Source organism: Lithobates pipiens, unplaced genomic scaffold (assembly GCF_037356315.1).
Source record: "Lithobates pipiens isolate NorthernLeopardFrog02 unplaced genomic scaffold, aLitPip1_a1.2 Scaffold_23, whole genome shotgun sequence".
Lineage (NCBI taxonomy): Eukaryota > Metazoa > Chordata > Amphibia > Anura > Ranidae > Lithobates > Lithobates pipiens.
This window is the reverse complement of record NW_027507785.1, coordinates 228,436,100-228,451,117: the sequence shown is the minus strand read 5'-3', so window position 1 is coordinate 228,451,117 and position 15,018 is coordinate 228,436,100. Positions and strand designations below refer to the sequence as shown.

Here is a 15,018-nt window from a genome sequence, read left to right as displayed (position 1 = left end):
AGACCTTCTCTAAAGAAACTTTATTTTCTAGATTATTTTTTTTGGCTCTCGCTTAAAGCGGAGGTCCACCTTAAAGTGGAGCTTCCGCTCATTGGAACCCTCCCCCCTCCGGCGTCACAATTGGCACCTTTCAGGGGGGAGGGGGGTGCAGATACCTGTACAGTACAGGTATCTGCATCCACTTCCGGCATAGATATCTGCAGAAAGCACGCCCCTTTCCGCAGAATCTACGCCCCTTTCCGAAAGTCCCCCGCTGTCTGCTGGGAAACGCACAGATCCCGGAGACGGAGGGGATCATCCTTATTGCGCAGCGCGACTCTCACATGCGCAGTAGGGAACCGGGAAATGAAGCCGCAAGGCTCCACCTATTCCCATACCCAAGATGGCGGCGGCAGCACCCGAGAGACTATCGAGAGATCGGCTTCGGGTGCCGACATCGCGGGCGTGCTGGGCGGTTAAGTGTCATTATTTTAAGTCGGCAGCAGTATTTGTAGGTGCTGGCTTTAAAAAAAAAAAAAAAAAAGGCGGACTCCCGCTTTAAAGTAGGCCAGTAGACTTTCCCAGTGGAGATTTGTCTACCATTTTGCAGGGTCTCTCGGGAGCTCTGTTTTGAACACTTACTAGAAGCTTCACTACAGAATGTGGTTCTCAACTATTTTTCTGGTGGCCATCACCTCGGCGAGAATTGGTGAACTACAAGCTTCGGCGGTTACAGAACCTTTCTTAAGGGTATTTGCGGAAAGAGTGGTCCTTCAGACAGACCCAGCGTTTCTACCCAAAGTATCTTCAGCCTTTCATAGGTCGCAGGAAATAGTCCTACCCACCTTTTCTGCAACTCCAGCTAATCCAGGGAAAGGCTTTCCACACATTGGATGTTAGAAGATGTTTGCTACAGTTTCTCAAAGTGACCAAGGAATTTAGAAGGGCAAACGCCCTCTTTGTGGTCTTCTCAGGCCCACGCAAGGGAGAGAGCTTCAAAAAGTATGCTGGGTAGATGGCTTAAGCTGGCTATAGCAGAAGCCTATAAAAAAATTACCTCCCTCGGTTGTTGCTGCTCATTCTACGAGCTCTACGGCAGTTTCCTGGGCTGAAAGGGCCAGTGCGATGCCTGAACAGATTTGCAAGGCTGCCGCCTTGTCCAGTTATTCAACGTTTCTCCAGCACTATCGTCTGGATTTACTGTCTGCTGCGGATCAGGCCTTCGGCAGGAAGGTGCTGCAGGCAGTAGTCCCACCCTAGGGTAAGTTTCTCGGTTATCCTCTCCGGGGTTGTTCTGAAAGGTGATTCAAGAGACTTCGTTAGACTTACCGGTGGCTGTATTTCTAAGAGCCTTTCAGGACAACTGTTATTTCCTCCCTAGGTTAATCTTAATAGTGTTGAGTATCTCTCATGGTTGTGTGTTTTTATTTTTTTTTTGTTTTTTTTTTCTGTACTTTGTGTTCCAGTTGTCGGAAGACCACCATAACTGAAGCCATGGTGGAAGAGGAGGAGTTTTTAAAGCTGGCATCTGTTTCCTGAGACTAAAGTGCAGCTACTCTCTCCGGGGTTGTCCTGAAAGGCTTAGAAATACTGTCACCGGTAAGTATGTCCTTTGCGCTATTTCTCTTTCTCTTTTTCTCTTTCTCTTTTTCTCTTTTTCTCTTTTTCTCTTTTTCTCTTTTTCTCTTTTTCTCTTTTTCTCTTTTTCTCTTTTTCTCTTTTTTTCTTTTTTTCTTTTTCTCTTTTTCTCTTTTTCTCTTTTTCTCTTTTTCTCTTTTTCTCTTTCTCTTTCTCTTTCTCTCTTTCTCTCTTTCTCTCTTTCTCTTTTTCTCTTTCTCTTTCTCTTTCTCTTTCTTTTTGTGTTCTATTTCAATTCAATTTTTGGATTTTCCCTCACTTTGACTAGGACAGTTGTGACCTTTACTAATCAGGAGGGCGAAGCTCCCTATATTGGCCACAAACATCACAAAAAATGTGTTTTGAACATTTGCTTTTGGATGAACTTTAACAGCCATAGGGAAAAGTTGTTGGCCACATGGGGAGGACATTGTTTTCAATAAGTTGGGTGATTTTCATTGAGAGCCATGAAGTCTGAATGTTGAAATCCACAACAGGATGTTATGAGCAGTAAATAAACCCGACTGCAAATCTTTTTTTTTTTTTTCTCCCCGTTAGAGGATTTTCTTGTCCCAGGTGGGCACCAAGGCAGAAAATGAGGCAAACGCACTAAAGGCAACCACGTAATTAAAATACTATATTTAAAAAAAAATTAGACAAGGGTTTGAACCTATTTAAATTTGTGGTTTTCCTTTTGAGATTTATCTTGCATTTCACTGCCATCCCCCAATTGGGGCAGTGGTACAAAGAATGCTTAAAGGTTCTAAAAGCTGTCCATGTATGAATAGATTTTCAAATGAAAATTCACATATCCTGTCATTGTTTTGGAAGTTTTCAAGCAAACTATTTTTTATTTTTCTGATTTGGTTTTTCTATATTAATGCAACTAAAGGCAGCATTCATTTTGGATAGAGAAGGATTAGAACATCAGTTCGTTTTTATTGCAGCCTGTTCCCCCATTATGGAGATTTATCTTTGTTCTGTGTACCATTTTTATTGAAAGTTAAGAAAATCCCAAATGCTTTTGTCCAAAGAAAGGTAAGAGCGGAAATCTTTCAATGGAGACACTAATTCTGGTGGGCCAATGGTCCCAAGAGATTCACTTAATCTGCAGGGATTTACGCTTGCTTATGTTCTGGCTATGAGATAAAGTGAAGGATAAAATCTCCCCAATGGGGTAAAGAGGGCAAAAATAAACCTTGATGGGAGTTATAACCCTCCCTTTATCCAAAATGAAGTGTGTGTGGGTTTTTTCCCCCCTATAGTTCTACATAAAGCATAGTTTTTCCGATCTGATTTTTCTTCATGGGCAAATATGGTGCAATGTAACTTTTTGAGAATAATTCCATAATCGCCAGCACGGAGATGCATGCAACACCTGTCATTCCCATGCTCAAAAAACGTCATCCTGCATGGGGCATGAATCAGATCGCCCCGTGTGAATGAGGACTTGGTGCCTGTTGGAATGGTAATAAAGTACAGTACAAATGACAGAGCATGTAGTATTTGAAAACTGACAAGATAGTGATAGAACATTCAACAGTTCTGGTATTACTTACTACCACAGTATATTTATATGTACATATTGGTTTCAGGTGGAAATTCTAGACTGCAGAACAAAGCGGCAGTTGTGCTTTCTAGACAAGGTGAGAGTCATGGCAATACATCTGGACAACAATATTTCAGTTGAACTTGCCTATTGCTCATATGTAATACCAACATAATATGTAATTCTCAAGTATAATGAATTGCATTAGATGTTTCTAATCCCCTTTTTTTACTTTAATTTTTTTATATAGGTAGAACCTAATATTACAGTTGGCGACATAAAGTTGATGTTTCATAAGTGTTGTAAGTATTGCGCTTTGAACTAATTTTTGTTTGTAATGTATAAGCCAGGGGATGGATTTATTTTAATTAAAGCTGCAAAAATGTTAATACTGGAACTTTAGAATTTTTAGTAAGCTATTACCATATGAAGGCCATTAAGTACTCTACAAACTACTATTAACTTGTCTTTTCCCATAGTTATCTAGTTTTTAAAACCCTGCTAGGCACACTGATATAAGGTTACTTGAAAAAAACACACACTGCTGCTAGTAAAACCCTATCTTCGCTTTCCTAATTTCTTGGGAAATAAATAAAGTATTAAAACGACATTACAATATCACAAAGCTTACAATCAGAACATATAATGCAAGAATATGAAAGATACTTATCACAAGGCCCTCCGTGAGGCTTTGCTGCATTGGCTAGGCTCAGACCAGGAGAGGGCCTTCATCAGGTTTAAGTCGGAGCCTTCACCCAGAGTAGGCCTCAAGATGGCCGAATCATCAGGTTAGCAGAAACAGCCTCATGGCAGGCTCTTTGCAGTGAACAGAGAGCAGTGTGTGTGTGTGATCCTTTCATTCAAACATACACGCCCACTCGTAGCCACCCCCATTTGCCTTTCATCCAATAGATATCGCCAAGAGGTAATCCTTCACATGTCTGCCCATTCTTCAGGAAGCATGCTGTATTGTCCACTATGGGCAGTGTCTCTATTAGCCCTGAGTAGAGATGGATGAACTTCCGACGAGACGTTTTGCGAACGCGGCCAAAAGTTCACTAAGCGCAACGTTCGCGGCGGGCCCCATTGACTTCAATGGCAGGCGAACCTTAAAAACCTACAGGTCATATTTTCAGCCACACAATACTTACTAGCTGTGCACATAGTCCCACCATATGGCCACTGACATAACAGTATGAAGTGAATCTGGGATCGACAACGACAATTTTTTTTTTTTATCTGAAATTTTGACAATTCAGGACTCGGGAGCGCATGAAGGCAATGGAGAGGAAAGGTCAGGGTAGGCTATGAAGAGTGCAGGAGATGATCACCAGCACCATGATAGAGAGCGTTGAGACCACACCATCACAGTGATAGAGAGCACGGACAGCAGTACTGATACCAGCAACTCGCTGCTGGACCCCAAAAATATGACACTGCTCAACCTCTTGACACAGGAGGGTAGGGGCTTATAGTACGGTGTGCTTTTTTTTTTTTTTTTTTTTTTTTTTTTTTCTTTTTTTTTTTTTTACAAGGAAGTGAGCCAAAGGTAGAAAAGTCTGTGCGCGATTAAATAAATAGTTTATAGAGATATACATCATCTACTGGTCACATGTGTTGAATTCCTCCGATCCATGCCTAATTTTTAGAAATGTGAGTTAGTCAACACTGTCATGAGCTGGGCGAGTGCGCTTATCGGTCATGATCCCCCCTGCTGCGCTGAACGTCTTTTTGGACAGGACACTGGACGAGGGGAAAGCCAACAGTTCCGTTGCAAATTGGGCAAGCTCTGGCCAGAGGTCAAGCCTGCCCACCCAGTAGTCCAGGGGTTCATCACTCCTCAGAGCGTCCACATCGGCCGTTAACCCGATGTAGTCGGACACCTGTCGGTCTAGGCGTTCCCTGATGCTGAATCCGGATGAGACCTGTCTATGGGTCAGCTGAAAGAATGGCCTCTTATCAGAAGTCGCCAACACCTCTTCAAACCGCCCTCTTCCTGCAGGCGCTGTTGGATTGGTACCCGCAACTCTTTCTCTGGGAGTGGGAATTCCTCCTCCTGCCAGCGCACGCAAAAGCAGAATGCAGCATTTCTCGAAGCAAGGCCTGGAAGTGCTCCATTCTGACAGCCCTCTGTGACGGTGGTAACATTTCCACCATTTTGTGTTTGTACCGGGGGTCTAAGTACGTTGCCACCCAGTACTGGTCCTTGACCCTTATGCTTTTTACACAGGGGTCCCTATTAAAACACTGGAGCATGAAGGCCCCCATTTGCACTAAACTAAAAGCGGTGTGGTGGCCTGGCTCCTGCTCATCATCCAGGATAATGTCATCCTCTTCATTCTCCTCTCCCCATCCACGCACAACGGGGATCCCAGAAAGGTTTAAAGCATGCTCTTGCTCCTCCTCATACGCCCTGGCAACATCCTCCTGACTCCTTCAGACTCCTGTTGTTGACTTGTCTGAGTTGGAATTCATCCAACATTGCGACTTCCTCATCTTCCTGCTCCTCCACAACTTGATCAATGACACGATACAATGCACGCTCCATAAAGAAGGCATAAAGTACCATGTCACTGATGGCGCCATGGCAGCGACTGACCAGTTCGGTGATCTCATCAAATGGCCGTAGAAGTCTGCATGCGTCGCACATGAACAGCCGCTGGCGAGGTGAAGAAAAAAAGCTCCCCAGAACCTGTACTGCCGCAGAGTTCGTACAGGTAGGCGTTAACTGCACGTTTCTGCTGGGGCAGCCTATCAAGCAAATAGAAGGTTGAGTTCCATCGCGTCAGGCAATCGCAAATAAGACGTCTGACCGGCAGATTGTGTCACCGCTGAATGTCAGCAAGACGAGCCATGGCCGTGTAAGATCTTCTGAAATGGGCCGAGATTTTCCTTGCCTGCCGCAAGATGTCCTGGACCCCAGGGTATTTGACAACGCATCGCTGCACGACCAAGTTTAAGACGTGTGCCATGCATGGCACATGCGTAATTTTGCCCTGTTTCAATGCGCTAAGCAGATTGGCACTGTTGTCACACACCACTTTGCCAACTGGCAAATTGAGCGGTGTTAGCCACTGATCTGTCTGTGAACGCAAAGCTGAAAGGAGTGCAGGGCCAGTGTGGCTCTTGGCTTCCAGTCACAACAGATGCAGCACAGCATGGCAACGTCTCAACTTGCATGTCGAATAGGTTCTGGGGAGCTTGGGCGGCGCAATGGAAAAAGGAGTCAGCCGAGGAGTGGGAGGAGGATGGAGTAGAAGAGCCAAGCCTGCATGCAATCCATGGCGGTAAAACCAAATCTACACGGGGGCCACGTGTTGCATGCTTGACGGCCGTCAGAAGATTCACCCAGTGGGCAGTAAAAGTGATATACCTTCCCTGCCTGTGTTTGCTAGACCACGTATCTGTGGTCAGATGCATCTTGGCACTGACACTGTGTGCCAGAGATGCATTCATTTGGCGCTGAACATGACCATATAGCTCTGGGGTGACCTTCTGTGAGAAATACTTCCTTCCTGGGACCTTCCACAATGTGGCTATTGTGGTGTTCCAATGGCCACAAATTTTTTGAAAGGCCTCCGAGTCCACCAGTTTATATGGCAGTAGTTGGTAGGCTCAGTTCTGACAAGCCAGCTGTCAACCGTTGGGCAAGAGGGTTATTCGGCGTTATTTTTGTATGCTCAAACATTTGGCCCAAGGAAGCCTGCCTTTTTCCAGAAAAACATGAGGATGGCATGATGGAAGGTGGAGTGGAGGACAATTGTGAGGAGAGAGAAGGACAAGTAGAAGACTAGGCTGGACGGTGAGAGCCTGGAGTGTGGCTTTGTGCGTTCCGTTGCTCCCACTGGGCTCAGTGATGACAGCTTATGTGCCTTAAGGCAGTCGTCCCTAGGTGAGTGTTGGGCTTACTGTGACTTGTGCATTGACCGCAAAGATTGCAGATTTCAACACTATTGTCAGCAGCGGACACGTTTAAAAAAAGCCCACACTGGAGCCATGTGCCAGTGTCCTGGGAGCACCAGATGTGACTGTACATGGTTGATGCCTCGCTCCTGATACATTAGCAGTCTGCTTTGTCCCTCCTGTGCAATGTAAGTTATTCCTGCTTCTCCTCCCTATCTGCTGGTCCATAGCTCCCTCTGAACTCCTCTCTTCCTCTTGTGGGCACCCACCTGGCATCAGTAGCAACATCGACGTCACCTTCCCAACCACTATAATTAGAGTTCTCGGAGTAGGCAGCAACAGCGGGGACCAACCTCCTCCTTGGGCTGATCTGGGTACTGTCAGACTGCTGAGTGGTGGTTGTTGCTACCTCCTCTTCCTGATCCAATGCCAAGAGTGGCTGCTCATCGGAAATGTCTTGATATGGATCGGTAAATAATTCCTGTGACTCAAGCGGAAGGTATGTGGTGGTGGTGGTGGTGTTGTTGGTGGTAGTGTCTTTGGGGGTGCACATAGCAGAGAGTGAAGAAGAGGGTGCAGATCGAGAGGATGAGGAGGGTGCAGAAGAGTAAGGCTGAGTGAGCCACTCAACCAAGTCTGGTGCGTCCTTTAAAGTAATTGAACGCACCTTCTGCAGCTTCCCACTTAGGCTCAAGCCTGTTGCTCCTGCCCTATCCCTACCACCCCTGCGGAAGGGCCTGCCTCTTCCTATGCCTGTCATTTTTTAAAAGACCCTGCGACAAGTCCTAGAGAAGTGCAGTATATATGTGGAAGAAGGTATATAACGCCCCGTTTCAATCTGTCATTTTTGGGGGCCACTGGTCTATCACACCGGTTATAATACCTTTTTTTTTTTTTTTTTTTTTTTTTTTTTTTTTTATTGCGTTTGTCACGCTTTATAGTATCGCTGCAGAACCGCTCAGCAGTCAATGCTGCACAGTGGAAATGCACTATACTATGCTTTCTATATGTGCAAGTGTATGATCTGTGTATTACACACCTATATACTGCACACCAAATAGTACACCTATACCAGTCCTTAAAAGGACCTTTGTGGACCTAGTAGCTAGTGATTCAGTGTCCCTCAGTCCCTACACTGATGAAAGACTGGTGCAGAAACAAGCAGCAATCTGCAGCACAGCGGTGGACCAGCACCCTATATACTGTACACCTATACCAGTCCTTAAAAGGAACTTTGTGGACCTAGTAATAGCTAGCTAGTGATTAAACTGTCCCTGCTCCACACAGCGTCCTGTCCCTATACTAACAAAAGACCGCTGCAATCACCAGCACAGCAGTACACTGAACCCTATATACTGTACTACACATATACCAGTCCTTTAAAAGGACTTTTATGGACCTAATGGCTAGTGATTTGTGTCGCTACAGTCTCTCCCTGCTCCACACAGCGTCCTGTCCCTACACTGACATAAGATAGAATGTAAAATGGCCGCCAGATGCGGTCTATTTATAAGGTAGGGGGAATGTCCAATTGTTAATGTCTCAATTGGCTCTCCTGTACCCCATGATGGCTGTGTCATCATGGGTCAAAGTTCTTTCACACTGTAAACACATGTCCACCTGGTGCGAACAGCAGCAATAGTCCGCCGGTTTAGCGAATCGCGAACACGCAAAATTCGCCGCAAACTGACCACCGGGCAAACCGCGAGGCCACCCCTAGCCCTGAGCCATCTAGCTAGCTCTTATTCCCTTTTGAAGCCTGTAATCGCACATATCGCAGCAGGTGGGCCTGAGCCAAGCCATTGTTCTTCTGATTACAAAGCTTTCATGTGTTTCATTTCAACTGAGGCTAAGTGGCTGTCTCAGCCAGGACGTGAAATACCAACAGTATTATATGAATTCAATCCAGCACCATACTTTTACATATACTATAACCGTACATGAACTGCGCATATATTCATTTTTATTGCTGCCCGAAAAGGAGCCACTAAATTGTTTTGTGATTTCTTTAGACACCTGAAGATGTCACCCCTCGCTCACCCAGCACTTGCTGACACACCTTGAGACCAAGCATAGCCTGAAAGGAAAACTGAACTGTGTTTACCTAGCTACAGTATATAGACGGTTCTAACTTGGTATAACTGCCCCAGTTTTATCCCGCTGACCAATGATTTGATAAATTGGATGGCAAAGTCAGGGGGGCCCTTGAAGAAAGCATAGCTGTTGATGGCAGACCACAGGTTAACTTGTATGAGGTTTGTCTCTTACCAGTCTCGGGGTGCCCTCTTTTGAGTCTCTGGAGATATGCTGTGGCTCAGTTTGGTTCGTCAGACAAAGGATATAAATGGTTTCTCTTAATCCTGCTAGGGCAGTCCCTCTCTTCCCTTCTTACAAGTGGTGGGAGTGCGCCCTAGTACAGTCTGATCACACCAGGCATCCAAATTGCACCCTCCCAGGGAGAAGTTTCTCGTTCTTTGCCTCTGAGTTCTCACCCAATTGTGGTCAGCTATGTGAGGGATTCATCCTGCAGCAACTTAGTCTGATAAGCCCTCTTCTCCTGGGCAGCACATCATCAGATGGTGGCAACACACCATTGTTCTCCCTTCACTGCACACTTGTGCTTTCTCACACACTTTTGCTCAGTGCAAAAGGGTGAAAGCAACTCGTGGTCCCCATAGTGGGTTCCACCTTGCATTCTGCAGGCTGGTGGTAAAATGGGGCTCCCTTTCTCCAGAAACACAGAAAACAATCTTTGCTCTGCATCAGCAAATCCTTGTCGCATGGTAATTGCTGCAAATCGCATTGCATAAATCTTGTTGCCCAAAAAGTAGCAGAAGCTTCTTTTGGGTGACAGTTTGCACAATGCGATTTGCTTCAAGATAAATTGTGCTGCAAAACCACACTGCCTTTTAGGTGCCCTCGAGAATGGCACCTGAACCTACATTTTATGATTTTAGGTGTGTGCTTTTGATATTGTGGGCAGAATCTCAGTGATTCTGATGCAATCCCAAAATGGCAAATGTGAATGGAACCTCAGTGATCACGTTCCCTCTCTTCTCTGCCGAGTAAGAGCTGGGGTGGGGGGGGGGGGGGGGAGGGGCGGGTGCAGAGCAGCAGCACACCACTTTCCAGTGATAGGCTGTGCGGGGGGGGTGTCAGGATAAGTCTGATCATTGGAGGAGAGCGGGCTGAGTTCCCAGCACAGCTAGAGAACTGACCATGGTATGCTTAGTGTGGCCCGTTTTTTGAATGGGAAATATCGGAGGGACTGGCAGAAACACCAGGGATTTCACACGAATTAAGCAATACAAAGAACAGAATACTTTCATAAAAGTACATGGTACAGCAGTCACATATCGGGAAAACGAAATGTTGGGTTTTCATACTCTTAATGCTAAAATTTTTAAAGCGGAGTCAATGTTTTGTATGGTTGAATTAAAGTCTTAATATGTAAAGTATATTTAACCAATTAAAAAAAAAAAAAAATCTATATTGGAATGAGTCAAACCCCTGAAAGCGAGGGAACTGCCTTTAGACCGTATGTCCACACTGAAAGATTTCCCCCTCTATTGCTGTTCTGGTGGATTTTCCCTCACTCTTGGGTTTAGGTGCTAAAGGCCACCAGGACAGATTGTATCTCTAGACATGGCCTGGTTGACTTGTCAAATTACGGTCTAACTCTCTTCCTTTCAAAAGAACCCACTTTGGATAACTTTCCTCTTAATACAGTACACAAGGCTTATGTTTTTCACTTAAAGTAGTAAGGCCAAAGCTCTATTGGCCCTACTTCTCCTATGGGCCAAAGGAGTGCAGTTCATTCTGTACTCCTGTGACCCATTTTCAGCCAACTCCAGGCTCAGGAAAGATCTCAACTTTTACAGTTGAGATCCACCCAAATGCCTGGACTGGCAGATGGCTAAGCCTCTAAGCGAGCTGCTGGGAGACTGAGCAGGCCACTAAAATACAATAAAGTTTTTTTTGGAAAAAAAGTCCCCTTTTTTAAGAGTTATGGGTGGAAGTGAGGTTTTGTCGTCACTTCTGCCTTGCAATGGTACAGAGCCAGGTGGGGGGGCAATCTTCCCCCCTCACTTGGCTCCATACCAAGTAGGGGACAGGATCCGATCGTCTGTCGGCAGGTCTAGTAAGCGGTAGAGGGCATTGGAGTGCAGTGGGGGGCCCTCTCCCGCCACCAGTGAAGGTGATCTTGCAGTGACTCCTAAGATGAGACCGCTTTTATCTTAAAACGGACCACCTTCTTAAGTAGATACTGGGGTTATGGCAGCTAGCTGCTGCCAATAAAATATTCCACTTCAGAGATGGCCTATGTAAAGGTAATCCAAGCCATATGATGGCAAGCGGTCCATAAGTGGTTAATATTCCCCTTTGTTTTGAGAATTGTATTTATAGTGGCAACAATGGAGTGTCTCTAGTTATACTTGATTCCTAGATGTACTTAACTTTTGATGGTTTTCGGGTGGGCTTGTGTGGTCTGTTTTCCTTTAAACTTGTCCTTCCATGGCACAGAAGCCAGTCTGCCAACGGGAGGTTTTTCTTTTGATATCAAAAAGATGTTGATTATGTGCAGTAATTGTTGTACAAAAAAGTTGACCAAATTTAGTTTGCGAGAAATAGAAGTAGCTTTTTCAATCCGTGTTAATTTTGACATCAAATTTCAATTTAGTCTTTTGACTAAAATGCATTTTTTTTTTTCTTGCATTTTCGTCAACCAAAATCGAATTGGTTTAGTTATATATTTTAATGCATTTCTTTAGAATTACTAAACATATACTCCTGGAGTAAAAAATCTAATAACATTAAGGTATTGAGGTTTGAACACGCACTACAGACACAGATTTAGCTGTTCAGGTATAAAACGTCTCTCTAACCGCTAGCCGACCAGCCGCTGTAGTTGTACTGCGGCAACATGGCTCGGCTGCGCAAATCGCCATTGCTACGTCGGTAACAAACTGCCACTAGGGGGGGGGAGGGGGCGCTTGCGCGTGCCCCCTAGTTGCTCTCGCGTTTGCTCGGGGCACATGGAGAACTAGGAGCTGTGTGTAAAGTTTCTAGTTCTTTGAAGAGTGAACTGAGAGATCGTCTGTTCATACAGATTTTTTTTTTTTTTTTTTTTTTAAATGTAACAGTCTTCAATGCGGTTTTCTATTTGAGTGTTTTTGCTTTTGCTTTTTTTTTTTTTTTTTTTGGGGGGGACTAGGTTGGTTATGTAGCTGGGAGCAGAGTTGTGGATGTCTTTCAAGTTGTATTTTGAATTTTATTGGGGGACTGGAAGCCTAGGAAACTGAATGGTGGGTCATGTGGATCAATCTGCCAGCAGCATTAAGGGGAGATGGCCTATGCAAAGGTGATCCAATGAGAAAGGAGTTGCAGTAGTTGAGGCGAGAGAACCGATGTGAGTGTGCAGGGATGGGGGCAATTGTAGACACTCAAGCTGAACTGGATGGACTGGTGTCTTTATTCAACCTTACTATGTAACCAGGGAATGAATTGTAAGCTTTGTGGTGTCATTGGTTAAAGGGTGTATTGTGGAAATAACCTCTGCTAGCGGCCGAGGAAAGGGTGAAAAGCGCTGCTGCCGAAGTGATTTGCAGGCGATTCTGCATCGGTGCCCATTGATTTTAATGGCGGATGGTTTAGGAGTGCTGTATACAGAGCTCCTGCACCGCCCCAAAAATGCTGCTGACACTCTGGCTTTCACACTGGGGCTGCAGAAGAGGCGGTTTACAGGCGCTTTGTGTGCTAAAAATGGCTCCTGCAAACGCATGTAAAATGCCTTGGTGTGAAAGTAGCCTTAGAGTTAAGATTCTAGCATTATACCGAACAACCTGGCATGTGGGGATGGACTGATAATTGTACCATTGATCTTGACAGAAGTCAGGAAAGGGACAGGTGGGGGAAGAAATATTATGAGCTCCGTTTTGAGGAAGCGATGTGGCATCCAAGCTGATGTCTGCCATTAAATTGGGTGATGTGTGGGGTAGAAAGTTAGCTTTGGGGGCCATCAGCATAGAAATGGTATTGAAAGCCATGGGAGGCTATCGACTGACCCAGGGAGGGAGGTGTAGATCAAGAATAGAGGTCTAAGGACATGGGTCACATAGTATAACTATAACTAAAATTATTATTTTTGGCTAGTGGAGAGGTATGAGAACACCTGTCATGTTTGCCTGTGCATCCATTAGGGAGATTCACCCTCTGTGTCCTATTGAAAGTAAAAACATTTTGGGTTGTCCCGAGAAAAATAATGGAGGGGAATCTTCCCATAGAGACACTAGTTCTGTTGACCTGGGGGTCCCCAAGAGATTCACTTTGCAGAGATTTCGTCTCACTTCCTGTTTGGCTATGGGACAGAAAGTGGAGGTAAATCTCCCCCAATGGGACAAAGGTGGCAAAAATAAACCTTACAGGAGTTTCCAAAATGAAAGTTGTGGCCATTGTTCTAAAGGTGACATTCTGAAGTGGTTTATTTTGGGCTGTCCACCCAATTCCCCCCCCCCCCCCCGTCTCAAATCTGCAATTTTTAGGAGTATATCTATTTTTATTTATCAACTCTGCACTTTATTGACCGCTACATGAATCTGCCAGAGGTTGCACCATTTGCTGTTTGGACAGAGGACTTGTTTCCAATGCCTATGCCCCTTTTCATGCATTCCAGAGGTTTAGAGATGGCCATAATCGGTATGGTCTTTGTCAGCCCAATTGGCTGAGCAAGAGATCACTTTATTCCTGCATCCACAGTTAACGCATGGATGGACACCTCTTTCCTGCTGGTTATTTTATGTGCTCTATCCATGACTGTCAGAATACCAGAAAAGCTGTTACATCGAATTGTATACAGCTGTTTTGGTGGCTATTTTCGGTTTGGCTTCTTTGATTTTTAGATCAAAGGATCTCTGGTGCAGATGATCCTGACAAGGCCACTCATCAGGAACTAGACAAAATTTGGTGTGTATGGTCAGCCCTAGATGGTTTTTCAGATCACGGTCCTGGTTTTAAAACTACTTGCTACATTTTACATTCTACCTTCTACAACCAATGCCAGCCGACAAGGAACACTGAAGGACAAAATGGCATTAGTAATTATTACCTTGTTCAACATTTCCAAAACACCAGTCTCCTAATACATCAGCAGAACACTTATCTATGCAAGCCGATTTTCTAGCTGAGGAATGAAGTTGTTGATTTTAAATCATTTTCTTACACAGTATAGCATTCTGTTGTGGAGTTTGTGACCCATGAATTCTTTTCGGGTCAGCTATAAACATAAGTGCCATCAATTCTTTACTTTGCAGTGCTTTTACCATCAAAATTCTTGAATAGCAAGTGTTGTGCAATAACCAATTCAGCAATCTGGCTAGGTATTCTGCTGATGCATTTAAATGAAAAATGACACTCGCATATTAATTTTACCATTCAAATTGGTTGTGTGACTTAAAATGTTGGAAAAAAGACTAAGTCACAAATCTTTCAGTATAAATTACATTATACATCATGGTGAATCATCTGCAGGTTGTAGGGAATAATGATTATTTGAGTAATAGATTACTTTAATCATTTTGGAGCACAGCTGTGGTTTATTTTTGCAGTGTGAGATCGTTAATGCTTGTGTCTTCTTTTTTCAGTTCCTAAGTGGTATCCAGCAAGGCAGTCAATACGGTTAGATCCCAGTATGTTGAATTAATTTTTACTGTAATATTTCGTAGTTGTCAGTTTTTGCTATTAAATGGTAACGATAATAGTTGCAGGTTCATTTAAAACCCATTTTTATACAACGTTTATCAATTTTAAACTGCTTTTCTATCTGTTTTTATATCTATACAAAGCCCTCTTGGAGGAAGGCTCTGACTCATTCTGCTATGTTTGCCATTACCGCTTGAGATATTGTGCACTGTAAATTTTACAATTTTGTAAGCAATTTTTTGCATATAACTCAAATGGCAAAAAAGTTGGTA

At 44.3% G+C, this 15,018-nt stretch overlaps 1 protein-coding gene across 1 annotated transcript in view; it reads left to right on the top strand.

The window, feature by feature from the left end:
• LOC143928180 (very-long-chain enoyl-CoA reductase-like) overlaps positions 1-15,018 on the top strand; it is a 161,720-nt gene that overhangs the window by 53,109 nt on the left and 93,593 nt on the right. The window contains 3 exon segments of the mRNA XM_077452888.1: positions 3,192-3,242; positions 3,396-3,447; positions 14,689-14,733. Of these exon segments, the coding sequence (XP_077309014.1) occupies positions 3,192-3,242; positions 3,396-3,447; positions 14,689-14,733 (148 nt within the window).